The 22,253-nt window shown below is 45.7% G+C and overlaps 1 protein-coding gene and 1 long non-coding RNA gene across 2 annotated transcripts; one reads left to right on the forward strand and one right to left on the reverse strand.

The window, feature by feature from the left end:
• Positions 1–2,110: 2,110 nt before the first annotated feature.
• On the reverse strand, positions 2,111–4,608 carry LOC120820986 (uncharacterized). The gene is made up of 4 exons (XR_005712464.2): positions 3,272–4,608; positions 3,062–3,177; positions 2,664–2,790; positions 2,111–2,493 (listed from the first exon to the last, which is right to left on the reverse strand). It is a non-coding gene; the product is annotated as an uncharacterized LOC120820986 (long non-coding RNA).
• A 1,135-nt stretch (positions 4,609–5,743) lies between these two features.
• Positions 5,744–9,749, forward strand: six3a (SIX homeobox 3a). The gene is made up of 2 exons (XM_040179451.2): positions 5,744–6,863; positions 8,720–9,749. Exons 1-2 carry the CDS (start codon positions 6,172–6,174, stop codon positions 8,910–8,912), a joined length of 885 nt encoding a protein of 294 aa, XP_040035385.2. The 5' UTR covers positions 5,744–6,171; the 3' UTR covers positions 8,913–9,749.
• Positions 9,750–22,253: the final 12,504 nt, after the last annotated feature.

Here is a 22,253-nt window from a genome sequence, read left to right on the forward strand (position 1 = left end):
GTCAATCACAGCGGTTTTCATTCACGTCATTCAATGCTAATAAGAGGCTGTTTCACGTCTGTAATGTCTGAGGTCGTGGCCTCAACCTCAACTTACTGTGTAAGTTGCCGGTGTCTCCAACCACAGCAAGCGTTGAGAGTAATGACGGCCTGTTTATAGCTCCTATCCATAAGAGATGTGCCGCTTAATCAGCCAAGTCCAAACTCTGGGAGAAATTCTCTCAACATTTGCGCTGATGTAACTGTGGCCATCGTGTTACCTCCCCTGAGTCCACAGGGCACTTTTATAGGCGTGCAGATGGGCGACGCACAGGGATTCGCTCAGGGTTGCATGTCGACTCGAGAGAAAGTGGAGGTCTTCTTTTTGCTCTTCAACAAAGTCACTGGGAGGTGAGCATCATATGTAAAGCTCGGGGCAACGCATCTGATATGCGCCTATTATTTATTTCTCCGTCTCTGCTTCTGTCTCCAAATTAGCTCGTCTACCTGGAAGAGTGAACACACCGCCTCCTCCAGCGCTGCAGCTCTTTAACGCCGGGGACGGAGGGTGAAAGAGGCGACGCGGCGAGAACATGAAGGCCTTTGATACGGGCACATGGGGCGCTTTTACTTTGTGTAGACTAATGACAAATGAGCCAATGAAGGCAGAGAGAATTCAGAAGGACCATAGCTTTTACTTTTAAGTCCCTCCAAAATGTTTGTGGGACACACCTATTTTGGAAATTGTGACTGGCAGGGAGGGGGAGACCAAACCGGCCTAATTGATTTTTAAGTGGTGTCTCTGTGGGTTAGAGGAGCAAGAGGGGAGTCCACTTCAGGGATCCGCCAAACTCCTCCAGTTCGTACCTGAATTGAGGGGCGGTGATGTGTTGCTGATGCGGCTCACCAAGCCACACTGGGGGCCAGGCGGAGGGGCGAGGGGGGGGACGAGGGGCCAGAGCCTGGGCCGAGCTCGGCGCTCTGATGGGGGATGGAGAGTGATTAGAAACGAACTTGCCTCTGCAGAGGCAGCAAGCGGGCATGTCAAGCGTCATTCAGCCAACAATGGAAGACACATCGGGCTTGTTGATGCTGTCCCTCTGTCCCCTCTCACGCGGCGACGACCGGACAATAATCTTTAAAAACCCGGGGTGAGTTTCAACACATTTGACTTCATTGTCTTAAGGCGGCGTGTTAATTTACAGCACACTATCACCACATTGTTCCATTGTTGAGGACACGAGGCCACGGCGTCAGCACGTGGGAAGTTGGGAGAACGAGTTGGGGTGTCTGCCACCGTCGCGTCCTTATTGAGAGCATGGTTGCAATGCACCACCCACACTGCACTGGACGCGCGCGCGCGCGCACGCACGCACGCACACCAACAGGCATGTGTGCATGCATCACAGCCCTGACATGCAGAGGGAAGAAGAAAAAAAAGCGACTCTCCCCAAGTGAGCGGATGAAAAGGGGGGAGAGGGAGGCCGTCCATGCAGCTCCACTCTTCCAGGGTCTCACACACAAGATCCGGGCGCACGGCTCCATTGAGTACGAGGAGGCTTTTGCATGGAGGTTCATTAGAAGTAACGAGTTGACACAAGGTAAATCTTAATGTCGAGGCGCCTTTCTCTACCGGCCCGGGGAGGAGCCCTCATTAACTGTCGCTAACAACCCGTGTAAATACACTGATTGGACAGCTCCGATACAAGCTCCCAGCCCTGCCAGGAAGTCCCCCTAATGAGACCACACAATAAAAACAATAAAAGAAAGGGGAGAGAGGGAGGGAAAAAAGAGGGAGAGAGGAAGAGAGGGAGAGGTGTTAAAAACTTTTTGCACACGCTTTGCCAGTAAAGTTGTGCGGCACATTTATAGATAATTGTGCAAACTATCACTAAGAAATTACAGTGTCTATTTATTTCATTTCAAATAGAGGCGTTGTTGTATTAAATGCTCCCACACACATGGGGTGACCAATTGCACCCGAATGTACAAGTTGGCAGCTGTTTACAGACTTAATCGTTATAGTCGCGCGTTATTTTAGGCTTCAAAAGGGTTGAACAACGACATTGCTTCCGCAGTAACAGGTTACCTGAGACCTAGAGATTATGCACTGCAAAAAAATATTAACACACTTTATTCAGAATTGTACAATATTTATTCCACTACAAAATTCTGCCAATTCTGGCTATTACGCATTAGACGCATTGCACAATAATAATAATAATAAAAATTGCCCTTTTTCGAAAAAGTCACCACCAAAGGTATTAAGAAACGGCCATCGGTCGTTGTTGGAGATTTAACACGTTCTCAGCTATAACTTTTAACATTTATAGGTGCAAGGCTAGAATGACTTGGTCAGATTGACACTTCTTACAGTGTAGACGCAGTGGGTCTGGGTACATTGGCCGGCGTGGGACGGAGGGGGTCTGAGCGCCCAGTGCCGACAGCAGCACACATCTGCTCGCCAAACGCACCGGTCCGCCCGGTGCTCGGTGAATCAAAAATAGCGAGAAGGCTACACCCAATTAGGTGATTCGAGATGAGCAATTTAATAAAGAAGAAAAAAAAACAAATCACCGATGAGCATATCTGTATGATTCCATAAATATGTATTTAAAAAAAAAAGCATCAGTCGCTGAGCAGCTTTGGCACTCTCGTGGTCGGAAACGGGTCTGCTTGACTTACGCGAGCAGCGGTTGGATTTCCATCCTGATGTTGGACCCGTTAACCAGAGAAATAGCAGTGGAGCAATGTCACGTCCAGTCCCGAGCTCGAATGGCAATAGTCCGTGGACCGGACCCGACACACGGCTCTGCAGGGGGGGAAGGGGGGGGGGGGGGGGGGGGGGGGGGGGAAGAAGAAGGGGGGAAAAAACAAGAGCCAAGGGAAGAAACAATCCTCCTGACATGTTTTGGTGAGAAAACACCACCGCTGCATTCCCACATAACCGAAATAAAATGTCTGGCAAGAGCACGATAATTAAAAGTCCTTACACGATCAAAATGAAATGCACGCGTGCACGCGTGCAGCTCCGCGTGTAAAGAAATAAGGACAATTGAAACCGTGATTTATTTGGTACGTACCCGTCGCAGCTCCAAAGTGCCGTCTCGTGAATGGTGCAGATGAATCCAGGATGGAGTCTGTCCTGCGTTTGCCTGTGTTTGCCAGGGAGGGGTGTGCTGCCGTTTCTGGCCAGCCTCTGCCAAAGCGGGGTCAACGAGGGAGCAAAAAATAAAACAGGACCCTTTTCTTTTCTTTTTTTTTTTGGTGCCTTCTTTCTCTTTCCCTCTTACCTTATACAGTCAACACCTTTTTTCTTTCTTTCTGTGATCCGGTGTGCTTCTCTTTCCCTCACTCCCATACATGACGTAACGCCACGCTTTTGTTTATCTGCTCCCCTTTTATTGGCACAGAGTGAAAATTATCTAATTGGCATTTAACCAGTAACTTCCCTTGCGTGCAACTTGGATAAATATTAGTTTAAGAGCAACACAAACTTAATTCATATTAAAGTTTTTTCAAACAAAGTGATTTTTTTTTTTAAAAACAGACAGTGTGGCTTCTCCGTCTCATCGACCAAAACATCTTCAGTGTTTTCCAGAGAGCAAAATGTTGTCTGCGATGTCGTGTCTGGAGTTTCGGCCCGTAAGTAAACGGAGAAGACGCTAAATTCTCCATGCGCTTTCAGAGCTCTCGTCCCCCGCTGCTCGGAACATTCAGCGAGCCCTCGGATAAACACACAATTACGGCAGGTGAATAAACTTGTTTGGGGGGTGTTAATTACATGCTTAGCGTAAACAAAAGCCGCGATAAAGAATGTGAATTAGCACTGACTCTTCCCCCCCTCAATCCCCATTCAGGTTTTACATTTCACCTCCAGTCTTTTTCCTAGGAGTGATTTCCGAATTGCCTGCGAGGGCTATTCCCAAACAAACAAGGCTCCTCCAAAACATAATGCTGGATAATACCTCCAGCCTCGGCTTGAATGGTGATCACCCAAATTGCTGCACCAGGACCCCAGTCAGGTAGGAGGCTTTGCATATGTGCTGCTAAGCCTGCGCTCTCAACTTAATTTTGGGGTCGTGCGTGCGCGTTCGTGTGCGTGTGTGTGTGGGAGAGAGAGAGAGAGAGCGAGGGCAGGGGGGAGGTTAGTTTTAACACCAGCATGAAAATACCAGCCTTTACTTCCAGTCCACGGAGCTTTCCAACGGGACCAATTCAAGTGCCACTTGGAATTAGTTCTCCTGAAGTTCGTGCAGCAGCGCAGTGGACAGGTTCGATCCACCACCACCCTGCCCCCTCGCACACGTATATAAATACATATGCGCGCGCACACAACCCTTAAAAGACGCGCACGAACCAAACGCCTGACCCTACTAAAGGATCCTCACAGCCCCTGCTCTGTATCACACACACCTACGCGGCCGTGGGGATGGGAGAGCTCTTTTTGGCAACCGAAAAAAAAAAGAAACAACATGCGTAAAAGTGCGAAAACTGCCTTTGGAGCGGCGAATGCTAAACGCACATTGCGCGTGCACGTGCGGCTGGTCTACTCACTGCCCCCCCCCCCCCCCCTCCCGAGCTTGAAGTCGGTGGTCTGTCTGGTCAGCTCCGGAGAATGTGCAAATCTGAAAGAGGGAGAAAAAGTTTTGAATTCCTGAATGATTTTGTAGAAAGGCGGCTTAGGATCATTATGTCAGCTTTATGGAGGGCGGATTAAGTGGAGTCTAGATGCTACGCCTTGTACGCGGCGCATTCACAATGTGAGCACTGTTCGTGTTCGAGTGAACTCACACTATTTTAACACTCTATAAGCCCTGTCTAAATATGAAGCCGTTTTAGCCATAAACATGAAAACCACACCGCCGTGGCTACTGGTGTAAGCCGAATCCTGTGACTGGACGTGGACATTGATCGTGTCCTAACCACTAGATCAAATACATGGAAACTGCTTTTATGTGCCCAAGGAGCTTTCATGTCGCCGTTTGATTGTAACTCCAATACTAAATGGTATTAATTAGAGGGCTGGACTATCAAACCAAAACCCGTGATAAACTGGTGGAATGAAAAGGGTGACGCCACTGGTTAAATTAGTCTTCGAACTGACGCGTCATTATCTTTGTTTAATCAACATAACGCCGCGCATCGATATTCATTTGGAACAATGAATCGTGTTGGTTGGAGAGGAGGCGGCGGGCAGGGGGCCAGGGCTGCACCCGACGTCCCGGAGGCGAGGCCGGGGACAGCGGGAGAGAGGGGGGGGGGGGGGGGGGGCATCACACTGCAGCCTTCGCCCGGGCCAGCACTCAGCAAACACCCACCAGCGAGCCCGCGTCGGGTCACACGATTTACCAACATGCTTCTTTACGAACAGGCAGAAGAGTAAAAGGTCGTGCGCCACAATTTGATCTTTCGGAAAACAAGCAAATGGCAAATGATATCACGGATGAACGGCAAAGAAGCGGAAGGCTCCAACGCTTTCCTTTCCCTCGCCCCCCAAAAATAATAAACTGATAAAAAAAAATATATTTTAAAAAGTAGCTTCAACAGGAAAAAAAAAAAAAGACTGTACGGGAATAATGTGCAAATTCACTCGCTTCGATTCAAAACGCGTGTATTCCGGAGTCGCAGACATTGGTTGTCCATTTGTCACCCTTTTTAAAGCTCCCTCTGCCTCCCTTCCATCGCTCCCTCCCTCCCTCCCTCCCTCCCCCGTCTCTGCCGAGCATCTCCAGTCTATATATCTTCTTTAGCTTTAACGAGCCTCGTTAAGATCGCAATAATATTCCACCCTCTAATTGCTCATTCCATTCAGCAGATAGGCGAGCGTTGGCTTGTGCGCGATGCGCGCCGTGCGGTGGGAGGGTTGCTGTGGAGATCGCAGACTCTGATAACCCCCCGTGCGTGCTGCACAAGTGGTGAAAGCCTCGCGCTACGTACTGGCTAATGATTGGCACGCTTGACAGTGATTGGCAGGGCTGCCATGACAACGCTACAACGACACCAAGAAGACCAATAGAAAAGGGAAACAAAATGTTTCAATGCTACACTCAACGGCGGATTTAGGGGGGAGATATTATGAGGCTGGTGTCATTAGGCGATAGCCATTGAATCATTCAATCTTTTTTACCGGCCGTATTTTTTCGGTTTCTCCCTTTTCTCGATAATTTGCTTTCTCTCTCAGGTCATTTCCATGGTTTTCAGATCCCCTTTAGAGCTTTATCCCTCCCATTTCTTCCTGCCAAACTTCGCTGATCGCCCAGTGCTCCTGGCGAACAGCGCTCCCGCCACCAGGTCTCCAGAAGACTTGTCCATGTTTCAGCTACCGACCCTCAACTTCTCCCCGGAGCAGGTGGCGAGCGTCTGCGAGACGCTGGAGGAGACCGGGGACATCGAACGGCTGGGCCGTTTCCTCTGGTCCCTGCCCGTGGCTCCGGGAGCGTGCGAGGCGATCAACAAGCACGAGTCCATCCTGCGCGCCAGGGCTGTGGTGGCGTTCCACACGGGGAATTTCAGAGACCTCTACCACATCTTGGAGAACCACAAGTTCACCAAGGACTCGCACGGCAAACTGCAGGCCATGTGGCTGGAAGCGCACTACCAGGAGGCCGAGAAGCTCCGCGGTCGTCCCCTCGGACCGGTCGATAAGTACCGGGTGCGGAAGAAGTTTCCGCTGCCTCGGACCATCTGGGACGGCGAGCAGAAGACGCACTGTTTCAAAGAGAGGACACGGAGCCTGCTGAGGGAGTGGTACCTTCAGGACCCGTATCCAAATCCCAGTAAGAAAAGGGAACTGGCTCAAGCCACTGGACTCACTCCTACACAGGTCGGAAACTGGTTTAAAAACCGGAGGCAACGAGACAGAGCCGCGGCGGCCAAAAACAGGTTGGTGTTTTTTATTTTATTTCATCTTATTCTCGACAATAAAACACGACAATGTTCCAGAGTTTATCTAAAATGGCTAAAACCAACAAGGAAAAGGGATATATTTCATGAATCGGGTGTGTTCGCGGGCAGAGACCGAGTCTGTCCGTCAGGGGGAGGGAGGCTGCGGCGACATGTTTGTTATGAAGTGAAATCAGGATCAACGGCGACTATTTACGCTGTTGTAAATTTCCCAAACGGTCTTTTTTAAAATAAATAGGTTATTTTTTATATTTGGAAGAACTTGTGATAAACAATTTTGCCATGTATGTAATTTAACTTTGCTGGCATTTTTCTAACAAAATATAGAATTATCAATCACACAAAAACACTATTAATGTTAAAACTCCAAGGTTGTTGTTCAAATAACCTTGAATGATGTAATAATAATAACAAATATATCATGACAAACTATTATTTTTCAACCGATGAGGCAATTATTGATCAGGGTTTACAAATATAGAGCTTGTTTATGTTTTCCGTAAGGGTGAAAGTATTATATATAATATATATAATAAATGACTAAATAACAAATAGTGCTGACCATATGTTTATTTTACAATATATGTATATACACATATATTTGTATATATATATATATATATATATATATATGTATAACCATTATTTGGATAATTCTAGTGTAAACAAACATATTAATTATTTTATTCAGTAAAAGTAAAAAATAAAAAAAGGACTGGACCCGTCTTAATTTTATCCACCTAAAGGTTACTTCACTTATATCTACACTTTTGAATACATTTAAAATAATCATGTTCTGGTAATCATTTCAAAGTGTGTGTGTGTGCGCTACCAAAGCTGTGTAATGGTTTATTTAAGCTGCACGGCGTATAGTGTAGCGTGCGCTGTATGGTGCATTTGTCCTTTTAACATCACATTGTACTTTGCATTGTTGGAAAAGGTTATCTCAAAAGATAATAGAGATTGCATAGATATTGCTGGGCTAAAACGAGTGTGCGTATTAAAAAGCATTTGGAGACATGGGCTGTATTCATAACATTGAGTGTGGTATCATTCCATTGAAATGCTATAATTGATTAGAAAATACATCGGAGGGTACTAAGCCATATGAGCACTATTCTGATCTTTTTGCTAAATGAAGAGATATATTTCCAGCCTGATATTATCCTGCCGTGATGGAGTTATTATCGTGAGTGGATTGAGATAAACATTTAGGATGATTGAAGTAACCTGGATCTCGACGTCACTCATTCATATACTTGCACTTCCATCAGACTGAAACCCATCTGTGAAAGAGACCCTTACCAATATTGTATTGAATAAATAATAACAAGTTGGCAATGCGGCTTCAGAATCTAGGGTCCTTGAAAGATACAAAAAAAATGTGCAGCACTGAAGAACAACAACATGTGGCATATGCTGATGGGACATAATAAGAAGCAGAAAAACAACAGCAATAAGTGCTATCCAACTACTTTTTAAAACACTCCAAATTGGATTGAAATGCGAGTTGTCTGTGGGGACATTTCACGTAATTTAAATGCCGGATTGCTGACTTGCGCGTTGGAAATGCCTACTTTTGCAGAAAGACTAAACAACTCATTGCATTTCTTCCAACATTTGGTAGTCTAAACAGGGCCGTGTTTTGTCCCCTGAAAGCTGGCTATTTGATAAAAGCATGCATGCATGGCTGGGGCCGGCAGGGGGAAAGAAAGGCGAGTTTGAACCCCTATTTTGCAGGAGGAGGAGGGGAAGTGGGACATTCTCAGGTCTAATTGCCATTTCTCTGATTTTTTTTCTTCTCCCCCCCCCTCCTGGCTTCTTTTCTTCTCCAGGCTCCAACACCAAGCAATAGGACCGAGCGGTATGAGGTCCCTGTCAGAGGCCGGCCTCACCCCTCACAGCTCGGCAGAGTCGCCATCAACCGCGGCCAGTCCGACTACCAGCGTTTCCAGTATGGCAGAGAGAGTTGATACTGGGACGTCCATCCTGTCCGTAACATCCAGCGACTCGGAGTGCGATGTATGATACGGAGGGGAAGAAAAAACACACAAAAACAAACAAAAAGAGAAATATTTACAGGGAAAAATGGACCTGAGAGGAAGAAAAAAAAAAGACTTGTGAAATATTGCGGATGAAAAAAAGGACCGATTGATATAAATATTAAAATTAAAAGAGATAAAAGCACGTCGTTTTTCTTTTTTTTAATTTTTTTTTATTAAAAAGCGCTTTCAAAAGGACCCACGCCTCCCCCTCCTCTTCATACCCCCACGCCACCACCACCACCACCACCACTACTAGACCACTTGCATGATGTCTTTTTTTTATTTTATTTTTGTTTTGTAATCTGGGACAAGCACCTGAACGCAAGATTTTCCACCAGGAACATCGATCAGAGGAATAAAACAGATCGTCTTGCGTCTTCGTCGCTTTTTTTTTTGGTCCTCATCTCCGTGTTAAGTCCTGATGATGATGATGATGATGATGAGGCTGATGGTGATGATGACGGCAAAGCAGCCGCCACGCAGACAAGATGCAATCCTGTTTTTACTTTTGTTCATCAGACAATCATTTTAAGTCGTAAGCACCTTTTTAAATACACTTCTGTCACTGCCTGTGTGGGGTAAATGGTCAAAAAAAAAAAAATGTCGAACGGAACCGTTATGACTGTATCAGATTTTATTTTCAAAATTTTATATTGAATTATGTATATCTCAAATAATGCGATCGTTCTCCCGGTGTGTAATATACGTGTAGAAATATGCCTGTACATAATTAATGCTCTCCCTCGTCTCATCCTCTTTTCTATCCCTTCCTCACTTTTCTTGACTTGGTGTTCCTACATAAAATATTTGTCAAAACTTACAACTGAAGTGCTTTAGGCGTTTTGTTGATTTTGGCTGTGTTTTTTGGGGGGGGGGGGGGGGGGGGGGGGGGGGCTGGATAATGAGATATGTTACCAGTCACATTTATGCAAAGAGAAAAAAAAAAAGATAATGAAAGTGGGATTTCTTGTTATTATTACATTGATTCAAGTCTTCAGCCCCCCCCCCCCTCCTCCCTCTCTCCTCTCCGCCGCCCCAGGGTCGCTCAAGCGCTTATTTACATTAGCCTATTCAATGTTTCTTTCTTGCGTGGTTATTATGTAATGTACCATACATTTCTAAATCAAATACAGTATTCAATTTGCTATACCTCTGTGCATGATGTCTGTCTCTCCATCCGGTCACGGATCAGGGCGTCGATAAGAGGCTAAACACGTGTTCATGTCGGGTCATTTTGGATTGTGGAAGCATTAATGATTCGCTTGGTCTATGCGTCCCCGGCCCGCGCTGTGCACCCAGCGGGCTGAACTCCCAAAAAGGAGTTTGGTTTTTATTTCCGGAACCGAGTAACTATTCATCATATTGGTGTAAACTGTTGGGTCTTTTACGGTGACGAAACGCTGCATTAAAATGTTCTAGATTTTATTTCCAGAAGTCATACTTTACCCCTTTCCTAATTTACTCCTAATTTACTATATATATATATATATATATATATATATATATATATATATATATATATATATACGGCTGCATAGTCTGCACACATTCTGGCAAACGTCAACGTCATGCAGCACTTTAAAATGTGAGTGCTATTTCCCCTATTGTTTACCGTTGCTAGTGAATACAGAAATTAAGTAAACGCGCCATTAAATGGGCTAATCACGATGGGACTCCTCCCCTGTCCCAATCTCCCATTGTGGTCCGCTGAAAAGAGCTTTTCTTCCTCGGACGAGAACCATTTCCCCCTCCAAAAAAAAAAAAAAAGGCTTTCTCTCCTGCAGTCCCTTTCCACCTAAATCCCCAACCAATTATGCTGCAGACTAGTGCACATTTGCTATAGGACACTGTTGCAGGAGCTGTAGTTGTGGTTGGGTGGATGGAAACTCGAAGTTGTTGAGGATTTCTCCATTTAAGCTACTGTATTATCTGCAGGTAACTGTGATACGCGCAGAGTGTTTGTGTCTTTAAAACAGAAGCTGCTGTTTGGCTCAGGAGGGAAAAAAGACAGATTTCAGTACTTGGGACAGATTTCTCCCTGAAATTAGAATGAGACAAATGAGACGTTGCTGTCTCTAAAAAGTGTAACACAATTGCGGTAGCGGGGTGTCAGGATGTTTATATATTTGTGCAGGATGTTTGGCCGTTTTGTGCATGTCTGAAAGCTGGAATATTGTTCGCTGTGTGCGTGTGAATGAAGGCGCATGAAAAAAAAGGAGGCTAAATGGGGATATTTAACGTTCAGAATAGAGAACAGGAAAACTATTTTCCCACAAAAGGTGTACATTTAAGATTCCGTTGTTGATATAATGGCTCCAAACAAAGCAGGCAATTGGCACGAGGTGCAAGAAAAAGACCATTGAATTGAATCCTAACTCACGAGAAATATTTTTGGTAAATAGTTGTTTCATTGTAAAGTGAAAAAGTTGATATTGCCATGGACAGTACGTACATGGGTTGGATCTATGGATTAAGTTTTTGTTTTTTTTACCTTCCATAATAATATCCTTCTCCACAGGATGAAATGTGCGCTTAAGCCATCTCCCTTTGACAGATAGCAATCAAAACACAAAAACAAGTGTGTCAAAAGCCTCGGCCCTGCGACTCAATGGGCCCGTGATCCTGAAATAACCGAGGCGCATACAAACGAGAAGCTCAGCTCCCCGCCAAGCCCAAACAAGCCGCCGCACTCGTCGGCGGCCCACTGCAAATGAGGTAAATCTGTATCATATTTTAAACCCATCGCGGGTCTTAAATCGACCTGCCGGAGACAGATAGGCCCCTATCAAGAGCACCGAGGGGCCATGGCACCGCCGCACCACCAGACCCTTATCGCCCTCACATGCAACCCCCCCCCTCGCCTCTCCATTTACGCACTCCACCAAGTTTTATTGGCAGCGACAAGTCCCGACCATGATTGAGATTAAATTAGTCGTAAACTGAAGAGCTTTTTTTTTTTCATCGGCAAAGGAGGACACGAGGATTAGAGCTGTATTTAAAAGATGGATGCACGGATAGGAACTCATGAATACCAAACAAGTCATGAATGGGCTTCATTTGCGCGAAATGCGTCCATGATCCCAAAGTGCTGTGGAAACTCAACATGCTGAGAGAGAGAAACATTAATACAAAAGCGAAGTGTCGGTTTGAAACGACGTGTAAAAAGAAATAATAAGTCAGCAAAAGATTGAACCTTTTGCACCCTGCAAAGGCCCATTATCTTCAAATAGTCCAGTCGTTTGGTGGATTCCCATACATGCACCAACAAAACGATGTTTCTAGGAATTAGACGCGTTGGGATACGGCGCCAGAGACACGTGGAGATCCGCGTGTATTATATATCACGTGTTTAAACAAAGTGCATGACGGTACTCGCCGTGTACGTGTGCGCGGGCCGCAGCAGCAGCAGCAGCAGCAGCACAAAGTGCTGGAAGTGAGTCTATCTGCGGCCGGCTGGGGTCACTAACGGCGGGGGGGGGGGGGCTCTTGTTCGTGATCTGTCAACTCAAATATGGATCACGAGACAAAGGAAGTTAGCGAGGAGTAATCTGTGTGTGTGATACGTTCACGGGAGTAAACGACAATGTGAGACGAGTGCGGCAACAACGGAGACCCGCGATGTGTTTCCCTCCTCTTCGCTTCCTGAACTTGTTTGGCTTTTATTCGTCAAACGTACGGACGGTTTGTTTGCAGTCAAAGTGATTTAAAGTTTAAGAGATCTGAGATCTGAGATCACACGTAAATGCTCTGAGATTAAACACACACGCCGGTGAGAAATACTCGCGCTGCCCTGTTTTTCCTCGGATTTCACCGGTTAACTGAACACAACTTTCCCATTGGTGTGTATTCATGCAGCACCCAAAGAACACCGCTTCTCCTACGGATGTCGCTGCGGGAATGAGCGGGGGGGCCTTTGGACTAAACTTTCTGCTCCCCCCCTCCAAGGTAAGACGCGGGGCTGCAGCGTTCCTCCTGACTTCATTCACAATAAAGAACCATTTGAGAGGATTTGGTTTCCGTTATATTAAAGGGGCAAGAGCCGGAAGACACACCATTCAACTCTATCAACTTACCTTATGCAGATAGTGACGCGTGGATCGGGTCAGCCTGTCGAAACGTTTCGGGAGGTGTGACATTTAGCCATTTCCATTCTGATCGTGTGCGTATTTTGCGCGTTTTTACCCACGCATTCGCCATGCACCTGCTGCCTGTCGTCAACTGATCACCCCCCCTCCCCCTTCCGCTCCCTCCCAACACACACACACACACACACCCACACACACACGCTGACACAAAGAAGCGTTTGAAATATGTCTTTAAATCGTAATTTCGGGGGGCAAAGATACAGGATCAGTAGTGTATGGGTTTCCTATATCATATCACTGTCTCTCTGTCAGGTTGGGAGGTGAGTGTGTGTGTGTGTGTGTGTGTGTGTGTGTGTGTGTGTTGGGAGGGGTGTCAAGAAATACTTCAGTCTAATGCTTATTAGTGTGGACTGCCATTGCACAAGCCTCATCTTTTTAAAACAAGCATAACATGAAAGCAACCCAACTCTGGCTTACTCAAGCGATCATGACCCCCCCCCCCCCCCCTCTCTCGAGCGCGCACACGTGCACGCGTATAGCCTTACCCGGGCAGCACATATGGAGGTTGTGTGTGTGTGTGTGTGTTGGGTGGGGGGTGGGGGGGCGCGCTTGGTGCAGGCTGTGATCTCTCGCCTTGTGCACACCGAGTGGACAGAGGGGCTGAGCAGCTTAAATAGAGCCGCAGCACCTGTGCTTTCTGCCGCCGTTCTCAGGCCTCCTTAGCATGGCACGGCACAGTACAGCACTGATGTGTGCACTGAGAACCGCAGCGCAAACACGCAGACGTTACACACCATGTGCCAGAACATAAAAGCGAAGGGTGTGGGAGTTTGTCCTCAGAATTAAGCTACAATAAATAATTACTATGACCCCCCCCCCCCCCCCCCCCCCCCACACTCCCCAGACGCGGAACCCCCGTTTCAATCTGTGTTGTGGTTGAAGAATATAATTAACAAACAAACACAATAACAAATCGTTTATTGGTATGAGGTGAACAAATGAATAGAATGTATTTTTCTTTTTAAAAAGAAGACGTATAAGTCTGAAAACAAGTAACTTTCGCCCTTAAGAAACAAAATCAGAAGTGCATCCTTTTCTCTCTCGGACTTGGTGCACTCTGGTGACCCCCCCATCCCTCCTCCCCCCTTGACTCCCCCCTTTCCTTCCATGAATTGGGGATTGTTCCGTGCACTGGTGCTGGAGGTTATTGTCTGTCAGCTGGAGCTGCTGTCTGAAGCTGGACACGGACACCCGGTTCCGCTCCCACAAACACACTCCTCTTTCCATCGGTGACCGTTTGGATTTCAGGAGAGAACCACAATCCGTCCAGAAAGGGTCCGGGACAACCAACAACGCCAATCACACCAAAGGCCTTTTGTGTTCTAGACTTACAGAGACGGATGGATGGATGTAATATATTTTACACACATAAATCAAATAAATAGGTGCTCTTTTTAATTGTAAACCGAAGAGAGGCCCACTGAGAAGTAATCTGAAATAATATTGTTACATAACGGCTAACTGGTGTCCTGCATATTTCGGAGGGAATAATCCTCATTGTATCACAGTTGGACCTAATGAGGCCATTTGTCGTAAATGTGAAAAATATGACATTTTCAGCCAAATAGAGATTTTATCTGCAAATAATATCCTTTATGCCCTTTACAGCTTCATATACACATACTGTTGAACTATGCATTGCACCACATCAGTTTAGCATAATGCGTGACAGGTCCGTAAGAGAGAAAAAGGCCCAGCTTTAATAAATCCTGCACGGCGACACGCCTCCTTTTTGTGCCCATGCACTTAACAAAAGGTCGGGGATTGACTGAGGCCTGGATGTCCTTATCAATTTAACCTCCATTTACAAAGCTATAGGATGGATTACACCGGCGTGCCGAGCTCACCGACCAGCCCCGGCCAGAGGCCGCTGGAGCCCGAGCGGATCGGCGCCAAACGTGCTCCTCGACTGCCATCTAGAGGCCGGTGGAAGAAACGCGATCGCACGTTCCGTACGGTGAGCGAGACGCAGGGAGGACCAGCTGGGACGCGTGTGTCCGCTCCTCCTCGTGCTCCAGTTAACGTCAACGTGAGCGCGAGGGACCACTACGCACACACACGCGCACACGCACGCTGTACAGGGGCGTGCGTTCATTAAAGTTTCATTGCGTGAAAGTCAAATGATGTCGGAACACGGGTTACTTTTTCAAAGGTGATGCCCAGTTTAACTGAGGAGCCGAGTGACGGACCGGTGTGTGTGTGTGTGTGTGTGTGCGTGTGCGTGTGCGTGTGTGTGTGTGGTGAGGAGGAGGAGGAGGTATGATGGTGTCCGCTGAAGCGCGGCCTTTTAACTCCCCTATTATGGAGAGCCTGGACTGGGATGGGGGGGGGGCAGCAGAGAAGGTTTCCCTGTAAGTGGACAGTAAAACGCTCGCGGCTTCCATCCGCCATTAAATGTTTGCAGGAGGCGCGTGTGTCGGCATGTTACATGCCATGAGCGGTATCTGTCTCATTTCACTCGGATGTCCTAAAACGGTTTCTGCCTGCTTTCAGGTCGAGTGTGCAAGCAAACTTTATCTTGGGTCGCCGGGTCGGTTCACAGTGGCAGCAGCTCAGTGGCGGGATGGAGATACATCCGACCCCCACCGACTTATTGGCTAATAGAGCCTGGAGGTAAAACAGAATGATCTGTGCATTCCTTCTGAAAACGTCTTCGTAAAGGGCCCATAGAGCGTCTGATGAGTACATGTTTGATATATGTACATACTGTATATAGATAAACAGTACTGTTCGGTCACATTGCCACATTGTCATACGCAGTCTCCTCCTTTGGAATGCTCCATTGTCCACCTCCCTCCTCACACACTCAGCTGCCGATGTCCAACTGAAAGGTTTTGCTTGTCACAGCCGCTCTCGGATGGAGATTAACCATCTGGAAAAAAAATGACATTCCGGCCTCGAATTCACGCTTCGTAATTCGCTGTCTGAGAGAGCATCTTCTCGAGAGGCACCGCGCTGATTAATAACCCCGGCTCAAGGCTCCGGAGGCCCCTCGGCCCGAAGCGCGCTGTTTTTGTGCGACCGCTTTTTCTATTTTTAATAGGATCCTGTACAAGAGTCGATTTGTAGAGACTCTTTGAAGCGCTTCTTTAAAAACAGCCCCCTGTCCCGAGGTGGCCTCTGAAACACATAAATCATTGAAGCAGGCCCCGGCCTTCTCCTCTGCGCCTCCTTCGCTCCGTCCAGCTCAGCGAGCACCAGCAGCTGCACGGCTCCCGTAAGAGAGACGGGGAACACGGCCCGAGTTGTCCCGAGCTCCGAGACCCGATGTACGACCGTGTCGGAGCACTTTCAGGTCCAAACGTGGCGTGTTCCTCACAAGTTCACACCGTTGCTGAAGTGCAGGTGTCGACGTTGAGCGCAGGAATGTCCTGAAGCTCCCAGGAGAGGTGATTCATCCTGGTGGTAAATGTGATCGCAGAGACACATCCAAGGACAGACACTCGTCTCACCAATATCAGCAACAATGGCGGAAATTATCACAGCAATGTAAAGTATTTCAATTGAATACAATGATCATCTAAATGAAACCTTCTTTTAGATGTTAGTTGTAACAATGTGCGGTTGATAATCCAACATCAGCCTTTTGGCTTTCTTCTGCACACACACACACACACACACACACACAGCGGAGGCGGAGAGCTCTGTAAACGGTCAATTGGCTTAACTCAGTGGTGTCTGTTGTCAGTGTGACGATGTCAGTGGGCGATGTGCAAATGTGCACTCTTTTGATTTCCCTCATGTAATCCTCTCCAGAGGCCCGGTGGCCTGCACCCCCGAGGGGGGGGGGGCACAGTGTTTGTTCTGGGATTAGGATATCACTTCCTTGAGCTCATTCTTTCATATGTCACGCGCATGCAGAGAGTATACACTGTATATATGTGTGTGTGCCTGTGTGTGTGTGTTTGGGGGGGGTGTATGAATGCACAAACAGGAACATACTCTCGCATTCACACAGTCCCAGCATGCAGCTGTGTTACACTGCCACCTAGTGATCCACAACTACTCGTATGTACTTAGAAGCATGTTTTCGCCCAGAATATCGAGTAAATTGTACAATAAGTAGCAAGTGTATCCAGAAGATTTAGGGTCACTGACACACATCGCCCCCCTCTCTTTGCCTATGCCTCTCATTGTGTAGCAGCTGCCACTGCTGTGGGTGAGAAAGGAAATGACAGACGAGAGGATTCCACAGCTTGGAAACCAGTCTTGTGTAAGGAAGAAGGAGAAGGGATGCAAATGAGGAGCCAAATGAAACAGGAACGTGGGTTTATCAAACGTTTAGGACTGCTGAACTGATGTTATGTCACCCAGTAATGTTTCATCTCAGCATATCAGCGTCCCTCTGTCATCACCGTGTCTATGTACAAGATTGTCTTACATGTTTTTATGTGCATATCCTGTAGTATTAGACGTTTTGTGGCCTTTTCCTCACACGTGCAGTTACACAATCTGACCACCAGGTGGAAGCAGCGTTCACCTCAAACAGGGTTTTCAGCCTCTTTTTCAGTCTCTCTGCTCAGAACTCCTCTGTTTTCCCCCTAAATCATGGAGAAAATCCAACGCTCACCTTTCATCGTGTCAGTTCTGAGGTTTTGTTTCTCTTCAAACAAATGTAAAAGCAGAGTGTGTCTGTACAGCGTGTGAGCCGAGTGCAGGTTCATGTCTCAGGTCGCTGTGTTTATTGGTGACATGTGATCACACAAGTTTGTTTTCACAAGGAAGACACCTTCATTTATACTCGACTTCCCTTTGTACTCCATTTACACATCGGTTGCTATGGTTACAACTATCCCATTTTAGGTGTAGTGAATATACTGTACATTAGGCCACACTCGCACAAACAAGTGAATATTTTTACAGTGGAATGCAGTTTCACCCTGAACTATTATGAGAGTTAATACAGATGTAAACTAATGATGACATGTTGGACCATCCATAGTAGCATGCGGTACTGTGCACCTAGCGTGCACATTCTGTCTTATAGCCTTATAAACATTAAATCGGCTTCTGTTTTATTTATTTGCATATTTGTACACGGTCTGTGCACACACAGACGCTATGTGCTGAGTCAACGGTTTGGCAGGTCGGACCTGTTGGTGCCTTTAGCTGGAAACAAATGAACCGGAACTGCACACACTCAAACGCACGATGTGCACAATCAGCACCGATACTCATCGATCACAATTACAGAAGAGGCCTTCAACCGCTGCGGAGTTGGAGCAGATAACGGTGAAGCAGGATGGGATTTAATGGGACTTTTAATTACTTCAAGAAACTAAATAGAGGAAAATTATTCCAATTAGTTGAAATTATTAGTTATGTAAATGACTATTTTGTAAGATCAAACAAAGTGGAGAGGAATTATTGGCAAATTATTCTGCATGAAATGCACACTGTTTTTATGTTTTTTAAAAAGGCACATTGTTTACACAAATTGACAGCAGCTCATCTGTTGAAGAAAAAAACGTTTTTTGGAATTGGTGCTTGCACTTGTTTATTTATCTTTTCATTTGTCATGCGAGGAAACCAAAGCGCCTGACTGATGAGATCTGGATTCACCGTCACAGAATCAAGGACTTGTCATCTAATGATAACTCGGCTTTTCTCAGGACGTAAACGAGGATGTAAAAATACGTCTGAAATATGCTGTTATTGTAACGACAGATTGCTTTACATATTTTCTAATTGTCTTAAATCTATTTTTATTCAGTGGTCATGCTCTCAGAATCATGTTTTGTCTATTGTGTCGAATGCTGACATGATTTGACACATTTCAGAACTCTTGTTTGAAAAATGTGTTTTTATACTACAGATCTCTGCCTGTCTTTAACACATGAAATGTAAAGGCCGAGAAAGGTTCATAAACAACCCATAAATAAACAAAAAAACGTGTCTAAAGCCAGACAAATATACAACCAGATCTTTTGTTATCGTAATATCAGATGACTTCTACTAACAACAGTGAAAAAGGCGACTAAACTGATGAATGGACTTCTTTTTAAAACAATTCATGCGAGTGAAACTGTGCTGCCAGTTGATATATAACATCAAGTGAAAAAGCTCGATGGGCGGAAAGTAAAATACAGCCCGCTGTGAAAATGGTTTGCATGATTTAACCTGCCGTTCGGTGTGCAGAATGAACGGCCAGTGAAAGCAGAGAGAAGGGTAGTTAATCTTTACGCCGGGCAGATTTAATGGAACGGTGTCAAGTGACAATAGCTGGAAAAGCCATCTGAGTGAAGCTAATGCGATCAGAAAAGCCCGTGTCTGTCTCCCATCCAGGAATCTACAGTAAGGGGAAAAGTCCATGGGAGCCCTTCCTAACCCCTAGTGTACACACACACACACACACACACACACACACACACACACAGTACACTCATTCTTTACCGGGTAAATCACAGTCATACAAAGACACACTAAATATATGTACATGTCAATACATGGCTTATTACACTGTACACAATGTATTTGTAAGCAGATATAAACGATGTCTCAATGGAATCATTTCTAATCAATGTTAAATCTACTTCTTAAATTTACTTCCTTGGTGTGTGCAGTGTGCAAAGCGCATGCTGGTGTGTAGAAAACAGCTGTGTACTGGTCATGAATGCCACAACGGACATGAACTGTGGTACAGTGAAGAAGCTAAAGAGCGTCTCTGACGCGCCGCGGCGATAGAAGTCGCGACGCGGTCGGCCTGCTGACCTTTCACTCGAGCGCGGGGCCCCCGCGGTGTGCTCATGTATTTGTGCGAGTGTGTGTTTTGTAACAGAACGCGTCCAGCACACGGGGAGTGCATTAATGCTCGTACTCCCCTGGCCATATCTCTGCCTCTCCTTTTTGACCGTAACTCTATACCGTGCACCCCCCCTCGCCACCCCCCCCACACACCTCTCGCTCCCCAAACCCCCTACTGTTTTACCCTGTTTTATGGGACACACTTGATACACTTAAATGCGTGATGGCTGAGCAGAGGGTGAAACCAAAGTGCTCATCCACCTCAGAGCGTCGAATTAAATACAAACCGAAAATGAAGAGAATAAATGTCTGTGGGTTTAAAATATATAATTTTGTCAAGAGCAATACTTTTTATTTATTTATTTATAGTTATGTTAATCGCACCGAATATTAAATTCCGGACTAAACTAATACTTTCGAAGAGTTAACACTCTCCCAATCTATGTTTTAAATATTCAAAGCAAATTAACTCAGCATTTAGAATGCTTTAACGTTTATATTTCACAGCCGGGTTTTATTACCTTTTGGAGCGAGGACTTTAGTAAATAAACCACCATCATACAACTGATGAACTATTCATTTATTGTACGCATGGTTTATTTATTCATCAATTCATCTGAGAGCACTGACCTTGTGCTGCCTGTCAGCATTACCGTATCAGAGAAAGATATGAACCATTTCAAATTATATTTTCATTGTTATAAGTTCACATTAAAGCGCAGCCTAAAACTCCCCGCTGATCACCATGCATGTATAGTGGGTTTGAAGGCGATTCTAAAACAATTTAATGAGACATATAATACACATTTATCAAAAAACTGCTGAAAAAAGTTAACATACAAGTGTTACAATTTATTTTGGTGAAGCAATCTAAGGTAACGGAAGAATTTTGTCAGTTCAAGTTGTGTTTTTTTTTAGATAATCAAAGAGGACTTCATCCACATTCCACAGGGCAGATTCATCCGATGGGAAGTGTGCTGCTCCCAGAGGAGAAGCGACAGTTTGTCTTCACTGTAAACTCAAGTCGATGAACAGTTGAGTCCACATACAGTAAAGTGAATATGATAAACACACCGGATGGAAGGGAGAGTCGTCTGCTGCGTGGACTCCGGGCCCGACATCGAGATGAAATGGCACTAAAACAAACAGAATGCAGGTTGAAATAGAACGGCACCTCGTGCCGTGGAAGCCCGCAGGCAGAAGTAAGCATTTAATGACAGCGATGGCGCAACCGGGGGACGTTCCTCTGTCGTCTGACTCAAACAGTTTACACTTTCCAGCCGCAGTACGTCACTTTTGTAAATCCCAGCTGTGTTTCTCCCTTGTTAATGCAATCAACCAAAGTCTCTAGGCAACAAGTGGCATGAATCTCTAACAGTAATATTTGTTGCACTACTATCCTCATACTCGACCTTTGATCCATGACTATGTCCTGGAACAGGGATGGGAATCGTAGTTCTGCTGCACGTCTCCTAAATGGAAAAGGGTTCTGGTGGGCTGAAGTCCGGGGATGTTCCTCTTTAAAAAGGCACACAGTGGTTTGACAAAGCGTCCGTGACCCACAGCGCCGGGGTCAAAGCCTCTCTGTTAGCAGAACAGTGAATCTCTTGCAGCTCTGCTGAGGCCGCTGCTGTAAAAGTTTGACCTCTGACCTCCCTGGAGGCTTTGTAAGTGAAAAGATAATTTCCCCACTGGGACCAATATCGCGTCACACTATCATCACTGTACCTGGCGTTTGTACGGAGCGCGTTAACATCACTCAACAAAAAGTCCCAGGTTGGATGAGAAATGATGCGTATCGCATGCAGCTCATGAGAGATGAGATAAGAGGAGGGACGGCATGTGCGCCCAATGAGATGGACCTTTATTAAAACGCAGAGTATGGTACAATTATTTCGGGCAATGCTGGAAAACGTGTTTTGATTGGCATAAAATACTGTTTCTTGCCTGGGGATTGTTACGTTTGTACCTTTAATCATTTCATCTGTTGTTTCATGCGGCCTTATCGCCACCTGTCGATCGACAGTTAATAGATAGATCAAGTGATTAAAATCCTTCATGCTCCACTTATTGTTCAGAGCAGGAAAATGATTTCCGAAGGATTTTCAAGAAGACGCGTCCCTAAAGCCGAGAATAGTATACGTCAATTGAATAAAACAATAATCAATAATTGATTTAAAAATAAAAACACAAACCAATTTCTTCTGTATTGTTTTACCCTTTTAAAACTTTTTCAACTGGTTTCTTGCCTTAAACGACCAATTGACGAATCCCAATTATCACAAAGAAAGAATTACGAAAAAGAATACAGAATACAGTTCCGTTATTTTAATTATATTAAATAACTAAATAAGGGGAGTAACTTTTAAAATGTAACATTTAAAACTTGACGATATGGCACTGATGAGGACAACAGCAGTCGTTGAACAAAAGCC

The sequence above is a fragment of the Gasterosteus aculeatus genome, chromosome 6 (assembly GCF_964276395.1).
Source record: "Gasterosteus aculeatus chromosome 6, fGasAcu3.hap1.1, whole genome shotgun sequence".
In the NCBI taxonomy this organism is placed as follows: Eukaryota; Metazoa; Chordata; class Actinopteri; order Perciformes; family Gasterosteidae; genus Gasterosteus; species Gasterosteus aculeatus.

Coding starts and splice junctions, on each gene's coding strand:
- six3a (XM_040179451.2), top strand. CDS start 6,172: ATGGTTTTCAGATCCCCTTTAGAGCTTTATCCCTCCCATTTCTTCCTG. Junction 6,864..8,719: donor GCCGCGGCGGCCAAAAACAG/GTTGGTGTTTTT, acceptor TTTCTTCTCCAG/GCTCCAACACCAAGCAATAG.